Source organism: Rhinatrema bivittatum, chromosome 2 (genome assembly GCF_901001135.1).
Source record: "Rhinatrema bivittatum chromosome 2, aRhiBiv1.1, whole genome shotgun sequence".
Classification (NCBI taxonomy): domain Eukaryota; kingdom Metazoa; phylum Chordata; class Amphibia; order Gymnophiona; family Rhinatrematidae; genus Rhinatrema; species Rhinatrema bivittatum.
In genome coordinates this window covers 765,928,153-765,941,663 of record NC_042616.1, presented here as the reverse complement: position 1 = coordinate 765,941,663, position 13,511 = coordinate 765,928,153, and the positions used below count along the sequence as shown (strand labels likewise).

Genomic DNA, 13,511 nt, shown 5'->3' with positions numbered 1-13,511 from the left:
TTGTGGGCACACAGCCACGTCTCCTGGGCGCCCGATGCAGAGCACCAAGGACACACAAAATTACCCGTGGCCCTTCCCTTTTAGCGCGGCGGCTCATTTGCCTATCGCGTCGAGCGCCCAGGAGAGGTGGATGCGAGCGCGCGCACACACATTCTTTTCACGCGACGATATTGTAATCGGCCTGAATGTTTCCAGGTTGAGGCGCCCCGGGGTCTTACAGCAGGCGCGCAGGTCTGGCGTCTACTATCCAATCCTCAACAATTCAAAAAAATCATTAAAAACATATTTCAAATGGCATTCAATACTCCTACACAATCAAATCAACATCACCCCACAACCTAATATCTTTCCCGGCCTCCATAACTTTATTCCATCTCTCCTCTTATTTCAAACCCACCCTTCCCCCACCCCTCTTCACTACAATATGAACTTTGGCCCAGCTCCATTATTAGTTACTTTTTGTTAATATTTTATTTACCTTTTTAAAAGGTATATACTAGTTTTTTGTATCTTATTACTATTTTTAAGTTCATTTTATCTATTTTATTTTCTATTGTAAACCGTTTTTGACAAGATACCTTGTTTTGAAAAACGGTATATAAATACTTTTAAATAAATAAAAAATGTCAACGGGACGAGAGCCAGGGCCTTCCGTTCCTTGGAACGATGTCCCATAGGCATGCCTTGGCACTTTTCCTCCTCACACACAAATAAATAAATAAATAAATAAATAAATAAATAAAAAATAAAGTAAGGTTTTAAAAGTGTGTCTACGTTTTTTTCACTGTGCTATGTGTCCCTAAATTCTAGGTTATTTAACAGGAAATCAGGCATTGGTACTGGAATCAGTTCCCCCCCCCCCCCATTTATAACATTATTCTCCTAGGACAATCAGTTTCAACTTAAAGAACCCATTTTCAGGAACAAGGAATTGCATTAAGTAACCAGGGCTTCCTGCATAATTGAGCAACACCACCTCATTTGGCGTCAGGTAAAATGTGCTCTTCAGTGGGTTAAGGGTTTCAAAAAGGGCTAAGGCAAAACCAAAGGGCCTCGTCCAGAGGGAATTGTTCTTCTAACAAGCAAGTTAATTGTTTTCATTTTAACTTGGGGGGGAGGGGACGGAGTGATCGGAGTATAACGCAAATAAAAAGCCATAAACATTCAAATAATTACTGTAATTCAGCAAAGAGGGCAGTATTTCCCCGCCCCCCCCCCCAAGATTTTACATCAATTTTCAAAGGAAGGGGGGAGGAAGCTTTCCCTTTGAAAACTGCCTAAGAAAAAAAAAAAAGTGCATGCATAAATTTGCATCTGCTATTTGTGAGGGATACTATTTTTCCTGGGTAAAAATGTACACATTGTATGTCTGGAGATACAAAACCATGAGCATGTGAGCGCAGACTCCTCCCCTTCCCCCCCCCCCCCCCCCAGGTAACTTTACCCACTGATTAGGTCTTTGGAGAAATTGCCTACCCTAGACATAGAAATGGCTTTTGAACAAAATTTGCCCTGTCTATGACTTAGGCTGGCACTGGGCAGGAAACTAGAAAATAGTCATCTATGTAATAAATAAAAAAAAAAAAAGAAGCTACACACGCATGCACGCACATACCCTAAAGTCTAGGGAAAAATCTGAAATAGAAGCAACTTATGAAACCAAGTTTATTATTAAAAACTTTTAAACAATCTGAACCTCATTTAGGTTTTCCATATATATATATATATATATATATATATATATATATATACACACAAATATTTATATGTCTGACATAGTGTTTTTAGTTTCTCCCGCAGTCATCTGCTATATACAGGTTTTTAAAAAGTTTACAACGTATCACAGATACAAAAATGTCAAACAACCGTGAGGGTTTTTAGTGCAAGAAAGGTTATGTTCCCTCCAGTCCTCACGATTTTCCAATAGCATTAGTATTGCCAACAATTCACATTTAATAAAAAACTACTCTCTTCGGCACCTCTGTTATTAGAAAATATTATATTGGCACAAAAAAAAAAAAACCCAGTAAGATCTATGTACAGAAGAGAACAAGAAGCACAGTACATGGCATATCCATGGCATGTTCACAATGTGGGACGGTAGCTTGCCGAGACTCGGCCCTTTTAAAAAAAAGTAAATGCATTGTTACCATGCTGTATTTCAAGAATTAGTTCGTTTACCCGTTTAACAAAAATGTATTTATGTTTTTATTAAAAAAAAATCTCAAATATACCCAGGTATAGTTGATTCCTCATGGAAAACAGACTATCAACCTCTATAATATCACTACAAACCATATTATAGAGGTCTTGTTTGGATTATATTCACCATCTGGAAAGGTTAATTTTCACACAGATGCACTGATCCATGTTTAAAAAAACCAAAAAAAAAACCCCACCAGTAACCTCTAACAGTAATCAGGCAAGAAGTGTCATAGCTTACAGTGTCCCCAAGTTACTGCATTATTTGTGCAGTCAAGGTTTAACATCTCAATAACAAACCAAAATTTAAAGGAGGACATTTGTAAAGACAGGGCTCTGTCCCAAAGAGAAGTCCTGTGCCGAATGTAACCACAGATTCCTGAATATTTTAAATTTGGGGGCGTCGCAAAGTTTGAGCATGATGGAGGGGGGGGGGGGGGGGGAACCAAAACTTCTTTGCATGTGTAAAAGAATCCTTATCTTCTCTATCCAGAACAAGATGCTCCACCCTGAAGCAAAGCCCTTGCAAAAGGATAAGTTGCCAGCACACTGCTCACTGCTGCGGGGAACAGAGTGTCTGCAAAGCAGAGCACCATTCCTCACCCTCCTCCTAAAATTTGCAATGGCAGACTCCTGAACTTCCATGCGTGAACAGAACTGGTGACATGAAAAATCCTTTTGGGGAAATGCAGCACAAATAAGCAGGAAGGATCAGCAAAAGAAGTCAGCCACATCCTCAGTGTCTCTGTACTGATCTGGGACAGTCTGATCTGAGTTTCCTGCCCCTGCACTGCGATCAGGGTACCCAGGCTCCGAAACTGCTCCAAACCAAGGGTGTAGTAAAATTTCAGGTGCTGCGAGTCTCTCGGAGGGCTCCCGTCTCAGGAGGCTGCGAATGAGGCATCTAGCCTTGGGAGATACATGCTCGGGCAGGCAGAACTGTCCTCGGCGGATTTTAGAAAAGAGGGCACTAGGGTCCGAGTCGTGGAAGGGGTAGCGCCCCACCAACAGAGTGTACAGCATCACCCCTAAACTCCAGACATCAGCTGATTTCCCGGAGTAAGTCCCCGTCGTGTTCAGGATCTCCGGGCTGACGTAGGCGGGGCAGCCGTGCTTATCCGACAGGCCGTCATCCTCTCCTTTTATTATGTGGCTATCCTCCAAGCTTTCTAGTCTCAGCTGAGTCCTGGAAAAACAAAAAAAAAAAACACAAGAATATTGACATTCGGGACCATCACCAACTGTTGAAAGATTTCTATTTTTAAGAGGCATTAAAGGTTGAAATAGAGGAGATATCCCCAAATTTAAAGAGATTACTTGTTATAACCCTTCAAGAATTTTTAAACGCACAATTTCAAAATCCCTGGAGCAAGGTAGCTGCAGAGTCCACTGGCCCCTGGAGCCCCTTTCATAATGCTTGGCTTCTCGATACCCAAGACAACAGGAGTGAGATCTGCTGCTCAGTGAAACCCAACAGATGCCCAACTCACTCCCTGCCAGAGTCTGCAGATTTAAAAATTACTTTTATATCTTTTTTATTTCGTTACTCTAGGTGTAGCATTAGCTAAAAACACCTTTTAACCAAGTACTGCAATCATTTCACCACTTACACAGAAGCATTTGTAAGGACAAGCCAGGAATGACTCCATCGGCTTTAGAGCGGATCTTTACAAAGTACTGCCTACAGGAAATTGCAAGAAACCACTCACTGTACTCCTGGTAAGTGTTATCAACACTCCTCTTTTTTTTTCAGGGGGGGAGGGGAGTTCACTTTTTTGATTTAAAAAATGTTAAATCAAAATATGTTTCTTTTACATTTAGTAAGTTAAATAGTTTATCTTAATTTATTATATGCTAGTGGAGTCAGAATCTAAAGAGGTAAAGCATCTAATAAATTAAGATAGACATATATCGGTTCTGTGTAATACCGTAAATAGCAGTCAGTTCAGATTCACACAGCACCTTCCATCTATGAATGCTGGGTCTGCAGACTGTCATATAATGTCACCTCTCTTGGAAGACAGCCACACATGTGCAAGTGTGTGGCTGTTTTAAAGGGGATCTGGAACAGGTGGCATATACAAAATGTGGACAGGGAGGCAAGGAGCCTTGACCACTCACAGGATGAGCATGGAATCCCATCACTACCCCTTATAATTTGCACAAGTTTTAACTGTGGATACTAAAAAGGACAACTTTTCAACCGAATACTTTACAAGATACTGAGGAATACTACTGCATTCCTATGCTAGCTCGAGAGTATTCCAGTCTTACTAGTTTCCCCATACATAATCAAAACTGAAACTCCCACTTAAAATTCTGAACGCCTGTAGCAGCTTTTTAACCAAACCAATTTGCGGTGTACAAAATGTTAAAACGTTTACATTGCTGGAGCTCTCTGCTAACAGCCTGGAGAGGAAGGACGGTGGGGAAGGTGGGCGTGAGGGGCTGCCAGTCAGAGAGAGCAATAAATGGCTACCAAAAAAAATGGGTGGCTAAGAAAAGAAACGAGGTCCTGGCTCTGGGAGGGGTTTCTGTTCTGCATTACAGTACATGGCTCCGTGAGAACGGGTTTTGCTACAGCGTGTCCTCGGCTTGACCTCCCCCTCCCCCCTGCTGCTGCAAAGTGAAACAGGCCGCGTGCATCTGCGAACGGAAAATGTGAGTCAGGCTGCTTTTATCCTCTCCAGCACGGCCGGAGAAGACAGGCACCTGTGGGCGCGCGCGCGCGCACACACACACACAGCCCCTGCGCGAGGGTTACGCAATCCGCCGCTGACCTCATCCCTGACATGCGTGATGACGTAGTCTGCTCGCCAAACCCGGCAAAAGCCAGCCTGCAAGTGCAAGCCGAGACACACCCCCTCCCCCTCCCAAAAAAAAAAAAAAAAAGCAAACAAGAAAACAAACAGAAAGGGTTTCATCTCCTTATGCCAGCGCAGCTCCCTCATCGGGTTTCAACGCTTCCGTGCTATGGATAGGCAGAAAACCGGTTCCTAAAAATTTCCCACGCTATTTTTCCCTATCCTACTTCAACACGTTGTGAACCTGTTTAATTCATTAAATCGTGGACCCGATTCATAAAAATGTTTCCCCTCCCCTTCCTCCGCCATAGGCAATAAATAGGGCAACACCTTTTTTTTAGAAAGGAGATAAATGAGGGAAATGTGCTCCGAAACTTGGCATATCCTGAGAAATTAGCCAGTTTGAAACAATGCTGGCATGCCAGTATTTCTATAGAAGCAACAAGAGGTTCTGCTTGTTCTTTTTATGCTGTGTGCATTTTACCAAAATCACCTCACTAAAAGGTTGGTTTTTTTTTTATGAATGTATGTTTTTAAGTGAAAGTTATTTAAAAAATGCTCAGGTTAGCTAACACTTGGGGGCGATCACTGGACTCCAGATAAAAAATAATAATACTGGGAGAGAGATCCTGGTTCTCTCAACTCCTAATCAAACTTCTGCGATCTCTCAAAAATTAAAAACAAAAACACTTAACCTGAGCCCGCGGCAAGGGAAATCCCACCAGTTGAAAAAAAGAAAAAAATTGTTTTTAAACAGGAAATGTAATCTTCCTGCTTTGCCAATGGTTGCTACCTCAGCATGTCCTCAACGTGTTGGGGTGTAGGCCCTAACCCCTTATTCAATAGTGTTCAAATATCAGCCAAAGAGCTGAAAAAGGGAAAGTCCTCAACTCATAGTTCAAAATCTTGTTTCCCCAAGAAGCCAAAGATCACTTCCCTTAAATGAGTGCCATTTGATCAGACTCGGCCAAGCCTCATCCAAAAGGTGGCAGCGGGTGGACATGAGCTTTAGGGGATAGCTTGCCCAGTAAACCAGATCTGTGCTCTCACCTTCTCTCACTGGAGAAGAAGCTGACCTGTGGTTGGGTGGATGAGCTTGGCATGTTTGTAAAATAAGCTACCATTCTAAGGGCCAGCCTGAACTAGAAAACAAAGAAACTCGGGACTTGGATTGTTTCTCTTACAGCACAACTCTGAATGTATTTCACCTGCCGCATAAATAAACGCCAGCTGTCAGAAACGTTGAGCTACTGTACATAACATGAGCCTGGTAAGCAAAGCTGGCTGGAAAAATAAATATTTACAAACGGGGGGGGGGGGGGGGGTAGATCTGCTACAAAAACACACACATGGCACTAAACTACAGCACAGGAAATTTAAGAGGAGGATTTATCGACAATCAGATTTCTCTGCCATTTTGTGTGTGTGTGTGCGCGCCAAATTATTGCACAAGGGCCTCTTAAACCCAGAGCTCCCAGTTTCCCCAACATGGTCACGAAGCAGCAGCAGGGCACATTCTCTGCCCCAGCAGCACTCGGGATCTAGCAGCGAGGCCTCACCTTTCCTCATCGGAGAAGACGAATTTCCGTAGCTTGAGGTCTCCCAGCACAATGGCCGACTGGTGGCAATGAGCTACTGCCGAGACGATCTGCTGGAAGAGCCGGGCGGCCTCCCCTTCCCCCAGGCGCTTGCAGCCGCGGACGTATGAATGCATGTCTCCGAAATCCTTCTCAAAGAAGACATAAGCCTTGCTTTCTCCCAGGAGCACTTCCACGATCCCCGTGATGTTTTTGTGCCAGGGCAGCTGAATATATGGCCTTATTTTGTCCTGGTAGTGCTTTATGGGAAACACCTGTAAGAAAGCAAAAACAAACAAAAAAAAAGTGATATTATAAATCTGCGTCTTTGCTCTGCACAACTTCTATTAAAAAAAAAAAAATCTGATATGTAAACAAAGAAATTACCAATGGTCTAGAAAAAAGGAGACAAACCCACACCACCAGTGCCCACACTCCCTTCCCTTCTCCAACAGTTGGCGTGGGAAAAGGGTTAAATGCCGGTGAGACGGTCTTTTTAGCCTCTGGTAATATTTAGACTCTTAGATCATTATTCCTTCGCAGTTCTTTTACTTCAACAAACTTCGTGTATGTTTACTTAGACTCTGCATGCAACTTCTGAGAAGCCTGACAAGCCGTGGTTTCAATTTACAAGCAACCGAGCCCTATATGGCCAGTAAAGCTTCACCTAAAATCAGACAGCAGGAAGCTCTGGTCGGCTTCTGGCTATCCGCTCTTTCCCCCCCCATATAGAGAACAGATAGGCAGAAGCCGGCACCAATCCTTTACATTTCTTTATCGGTAAAAAAAAAAAAGTCTCAAAGCGCCAAACTGTACCTAGGACCTTATTCCTAGAAAGGTCACGAAGAAGTGGTTCAGACGGCCAGCAGATGGCAGCACACAAAAAGTTCTGGGCTGATAGCTGACGAGAAGCGAGGCGTCAAGCTAATTAGGCACGTTCAGGAGCACCGGCTAGGAAGTTTCCGGTTTTCCCACTTGGTCCTGACCACCTCAGCCCTGAGCTCACGCCCCCCCCCAAAAAAAAAATCGAAATTTTAATCAAGATGATTTTATAGATTAGATTTAGATCTTTGCTCGGACAGCAGGTACCGGAGCCACACACACCCATTGTTAACAACAATGACTACTCCCAGCTTTCATAACTAAAGGCAGGAGACCCCTTCATCAGATCTCAGGCTGATTAACTCGCAAAATTTTTAAAGTTAATAATTTTAAAGTTTGGCATTCCCAGTTTGTTCTCGGGTTTTATCCTCTGGTTACTCCTCTAAAGTAGAGCCCAAGCGACCCAAAGAGGAGATTCCCAGCCATCATTTCCTCCTCCTCCCCCCGAGCTGTATTTTACCTTTCATCATTTTTCCCACATTACCTTTTCTCGGTTTCCCTTTGTGCCGGCTAAAAGCACCCGTTGTGGTAAAACTACGAGAGAAGGGATGGGTGGGGGTCAAGTAGGCAGAGGGGGGGGGGTCACTTCTCAGCCCCCCCCCCCCCCCCGATCCCACGTTCCTGTAACTGGAGAAATGAGCTCTCCTTTCCAGCATTTCCCGAGAGATTAAACGAAGCTGGGGGGGGGGGGGATGGGAGGAATACCCGGAGAAAGAGCGCGAGCAGCACCCTCTTGTCCCCTTCTCACCTCTTTATTCCTAAACACGTTTTCTCTCATCTTATTGCTCGTCAGCAAGTTTGCATTTGAGCTGAACTTTGCTCACGAAAGTCGGTGCATAAATGTAACATAATATTTGATTTATTTTAATGCTATAATTGTGCTACAAACCGCTCGGATTCTTGTGGGATAAGGGGAAGGAGGGGGGGGGGGGGGTATACACGGGAAATGTAACGCAAGTACTTTGTATGCATTTATATTCCGCTCATCCGAAATAGTCCCTTTGCGGCGACCAGCGGGATCGGCATTTACCTTGCACTGCAGCTCCTCTCCCGTGTGCACGTTCACCGCCTGTCCCCCGGGCAGCAGCAGGTAGGAGCCGATGCAGGAGGCGCCCTGGCCGGGGCCCGGCGGCGGGGGGCTGAGCGGCGCGGACGGCTGCGGGGAGCCCAGGTAGCCGCCGCCGCCGCCGTGCTCTGCCGCCGGCGCCTCGCTCAGCCGCGGGCACTTGGGCAGCGGCTCGTCGCTCTCCAGGCGCTTGGAGCGGGCGCGGCAGCGGGCCAGGCGGGGGCCGTCCCGGTGCACGTTCAGGCTCATGGGGCAGCGCTGGGGGCGGCGGCGGCTGGAGGAGGCAGGCGGCGGGCTCTCCCGGGGGGCGATCCGGGCATCCGCCGGAGCACGGTCAGCACCGGCAAAAAGAGCGAGATGAACTTCCTCCTTCCGTCCTCCCGTCAAGTTTTTGTAAAAGTTCCCAGAAAGAGAAGTTTGTTTGTTGGTTTTTTTTTTTTAATTATTATTTCTTGGGTTGTCGTTTTCTTTTAGATGCCGCTCCGTGTCGTGCCCCTCGCTGAGATCTTCTTGCAAGGCAAATGCGGGACGATGACCCTCCTGGACGCGCTCCAATCCAGAAACCCTAAGCCCATAAATAAAAATAATAATAATAATAAAAAAAAAAAAAAGTCCTTCAGTCCGTAAGTCCTGCTTGTAGGCTTCTCCCGGGTACTCGGCGGCGGCTGTTGCGCCTCCGTCGCTCTCCAGCCCCTGCTCTGCTCTGTGCCCCAGCTCCCGAGCGCAGCCCGGCTCACTCCTTCCTCTGACTCAGCTCCTGCCTATATAGGAGCGGCAGCCTCCGCCTTGTGCAATCATCGAGCTGACTGGCGGGAGCCGCTACTCCGGCGGCTGCGGCGGCAGGGGAGGGGGACATCGGAGCCGAGGGCGGGCAGGGGATTGCAATGCAAGCTGCAGGCTTGGTGGACGGCTGCTGGGGGGGGGGGGGCACTTATTTCGCGCACCGTTTTCCTGCGGGCCCGTGGGGGGGGAGGGAGGGACAGAGGGCTGTCCCAAGCTGGCTGTCTCAGGGTGCAGGGAGCGCTGCCGAGGCCCAGCCCTCTTTCCCACATAGGGACCGGTCCCTGCTAAAGTTATAAAAAGAGGGAGGTGAGGGAGAGCAATGCAGGTCTCTTCAGGGGCTCTGCCGAAGTTTTAGCTCCTGCAAGCAAGAAGAAGAGAACACTCATGTCTGGATAAAATCATATGTTCAATCATGCCACATAGTTTTTTTTTTTGTTTTTTTTTACATCCACTGCAAGTAATGAAACAATGACAAAGAAACAATGGCATACATTTTATTAGGCTACTGTCCAAAGAGAATAATGCTTGTGAGATATGTGTGTTCCCTGTCCACAACAAATTATCAGGATCGATTTGGGATCCTGCCAAATACTTGTGACCTGGATTGGCCACTATTGGAAACAGAATACTGGGCGAGTCCAAGAGGATCCCGACAGTGGCATTTTTCGGGGGATCCACATCTATGTGCAGACTGTGTGTGTGCGCTTCCAGAAATTTGCAATCCTAGTGGGCCAGTGGTAAAATCCAGGCCTGCGCCCAGCACTGCCACTGAATCATTAGGCCAGTCCAGCATCTGTTTGAATGCTTAATTCACCAGGCCAGTACCAGGGATCAGCTCTTGCCCTTGTATACTGTTATTCGTATTTAAGAATACCCAGCCTGGCTCTGCACTGGTGGTGTTACATTATAGTGAGTGTTTGCCCAGCGCAAAGATAATGCAGCTCCAAGTTCCTGTTAAGCCTGACTCTAAGGATTTTTTTTTTTTTGTATTGTTGGTTGGGGGGGACAGGGGGACAGCTTGACTTTTACCTGCCTATTCCTTAAGGCGTTCCCAAGGTAGAGTTAGGGCAGGAGAAAAAACACATTTAGGGGCTGATGCAATACAGTGCCGCTCAGCTGAGCGCACTGTATAACCCGCAGTCGGACTGCGGGTTGAATAGGTGCTAAACAATCCCCTAATGCAATATGGGGATTAGCGCCTATTCAACACGTGTCCCACGCGGAGTGAATCTAATAGTGCTCATCACATGCAAACACACTTTTTTTTTTTTTTTTTGCATGGGAGTGAATGCCTAATAGCCTCGTTCACATACCTTTGCATGTGATGACCACTATTAGATTCACTCCCATGCCAAAAAAAAAAAAATGTGCGTCTCAGACGCACATTTAGTGATCAGCTATTAACGCCTGGAGCAGGCGTTAATAGCTGATTTAAATATAAAACAGATGAGGTTTTTTTATTTTTATTTATTTATTTATTATTTTTATATACCGACATTCATCTCAATTGAGATATCACACCGGTTTACATTCAGGTATTGTAGGTATTTCCCTATCCCCAGAGGGCTTGCAATCTAAGTTTTTGTACCTGAGGCAATGTAGGGTAAAGTGACTTGCCCAAGGTCACAAGGAGTGACAGCGGGACTTGAACCTTGGTCTCCTGGTTCATATGTTATGGTTACCTCATCTTTTACCTGAGATTAATCTGGCAGCAGTGTTCTGCACCAATTGCAGTTTCTGCAGCAACTTCTCAGGTAAAACCACAAATATGGAGTTGCAGTAATCACTCTGAGACAGGGTTAAAGTCTGTGACACTGCGTTCAGATCCTCCTCCTTCATAAATAGACATAGCTGATGAATGGTTGTCAGCTAGCAATATATTTTTCCAGAAGCCTGAAAAATATGATCAACAAACAGCAACTTCTGATGTATAATGATTCCCATACTACAGGCACGATGACTCAATGCAAGTTGTGAACAAAAGGGGAGATATCAATGACCCCCTGAAGACCTCCGTAATGTACAGGGGATGGGGGTCTCTCGAGAACCTATAACTCTCATTGGACACTGATTGAACCCTGTCATTAAGAAAGAAACTAATCAAGAGCAGAATCTCCCAAGCCGATTGCCCTGAGGCGTTCAAGCAGGAAGACGCAGTCTGCACTGTCAAAAGTCAAGCTGAGGTCCAGCAGAATCATCAGCACATAGGGTCTTTATCCAATGCTCTCAAGACGTTATCTTGCAGAGCTGTAATTTCTATTCCAATAGCAGGCCCGAGCCAAAACCCAGACTGCAAGTAATCTAAAAAGTTAGCCTCCTCCACATAACTGGAAATCTGCTGGAATGCAGGGATCTGCACTGGGAACACTGCTTTATCTATTAACATATTTATTAATGACCTAGCAATGGGGAACGCAAGTGAGGTAATCAGATTTGCTGATGATACAAAATTATTCAAAGTTAAGTCACAAGAGGATTTCTAGAAATTGCAAGAGAACCTTGCAAGACTGGGCATACATCTAACACTTAGGGGTAGATTTTTAAACATGCGCACGCACACACGCACATGGACGTGTGGTTTTATAGCTGGCATGTGCAAGGGGGGGGGTGGAATATTGCAATTTTCGTGTGGCAACGCATCACGACCTTCCCCAGTTCCCTCCCAATTAAGGGGCGGACTGGGAGGGAACTTTCCTACCTCCCTACTTACCCTCCCTCCCTCTTCCCCGACCCCTTAAGAGTTCCTACCTTTTTTGTTTGTTTGTTTCAGAACTTACGCCTGCAGGCTGCCGACGCGCAATCCCCCGGCACAGCAGCAAATGGCCACTGTACCGGCAGCCTCCAGCCCCGCCCCCTGGACCGCCCCTCCCTGCCCCCTCCAGACTGCTCCTTTGCCGAGGGCCAGCTCTTGTGCGCGTAACAGGGGTTATGTGCGCATCTAGGCTCCTAAAATGCACGCAGCATGCGCAAGACCTGAGCACGCACGTAACCCCTGTATTTTACATGCGCGGGGGAATACAAATTCGGCCTTTAGACAAGTGCAATGTGATGCATGTAGGGAATAGCAACCCAAATTATAGTTCCACATTGGCAGTCACCTCCCAGGGAAAGGATTTGGGCATCATCTTGGATAATATGTTGAAATTCTCTGCTCAGTGTGCAGCAGCAGCCAAGAAAGCAAATAGAATGTTAGGAATTATTAGGTAAAGAATGGATAATAAAACAGAGAATACCCTAATGCCTCTGTATCGCTCCTTGGTGCAACCGTACCGTGAACATTGTGTGCAATTCTGGTCACTGCATCTCAAAAAAAGAAAGATCAGAATTAGAAAAGGTATAATGAACGGTGTCCAAAGTGATAAAAGGGATGGAACGTCCTCTATGATGAAAAGTAAAGAGGTTAGGACTCTTCAGCTTGGAGAAGAGACGGTTGAGGAGAGATATGATAGAGGTGTATAAAATAATGAGTGGAGTGGAACGAGTAAACGTGAATAGGTGGTTTACTTTTTCAAAAAGTAGAAAGACTAGTGGTAATACATTTAAGATAAATAGGAGAAAATATTTTTTTACTCAACGCATAATTAAACTCTAGAATTTGTTGCCAGAGGATGTGGTGAAAGCTATTAGTTTAGCTGCGTTTAAAAAAAAGTTTGGACAAGTTCCTGGAAGAAAAGTCCATAAACTATTATTCGAATGGACTTGGGGAAATCCAATGCTTATCCCTGGGAAAAGAAGCATGGAACATATTGACTTTTTGGGATCCTGCCAGTGCTTGTGAACTAGATTGGAAACAAGATATTGAACTTGGTGTATCTTTGGTCTGATCTAGTATGGCAAATCTTATGTTCTTATGCTCTGTCAGTTTAAACACAGATGGAAACGATATAATTCTAGCAGATCCATGGAAGGTTTTATCAATGGATAAATACTAGCCTGTTTAAGTAATGGTGGTAATTAAGTTTCTTTCAGCCAGGAATTAGTATTCCTAGTTAACCAAACCAAAAGCACATTTTTGGAAACTTTGATGAGTCAGAAGGGGCAAGGACCAAATTCACAAATTGCGGGCTTAGGCCACCTCTAAAAGATTCTTTACCTCGTCTGAACTTAGCAACTGAAAATCACAGAATTTTAAAACTGGCTCATATCCCATAACTGAGTCCACAGAGGAATACATCAGAGTCAGTTTTGGCTCTAATT

At 45.2% G+C, this 13,511-nt stretch overlaps 1 protein-coding gene and 1 long non-coding RNA gene across 2 annotated transcripts; one reads left to right on the top strand and one right to left on the bottom strand.

Moving 5' to 3' along the window:
- Positions 1–1,647: 1,647 nt before the first annotated feature.
- Positions 1,648–9,011, bottom strand: TRIB1 (tribbles pseudokinase 1). The gene is made up of 3 exons (XM_029592018.1): positions 8,496–9,011; positions 6,566–6,858; positions 1,648–3,388 (listed from the first exon to the last, which is right to left on the bottom strand). Exons 1-3 carry the CDS (start codon positions 8,778–8,780, stop codon positions 2,914–2,916), a joined length of 1,053 nt encoding a protein of 350 aa, XP_029447878.1. The 5' UTR covers positions 8,781–9,011; the 3' UTR covers positions 1,648–2,913.
- On the top strand, positions 3,384–9,197 carry LOC115085703. Its single transcript, XR_003854932.1, has 2 exons — positions 3,384–3,921; positions 9,006–9,197. It is a non-coding gene; the product is annotated as an uncharacterized LOC115085703 (long non-coding RNA).
- The last annotated feature ends 4,314 nt before the right edge of the window (positions 9,198–13,511 follow it).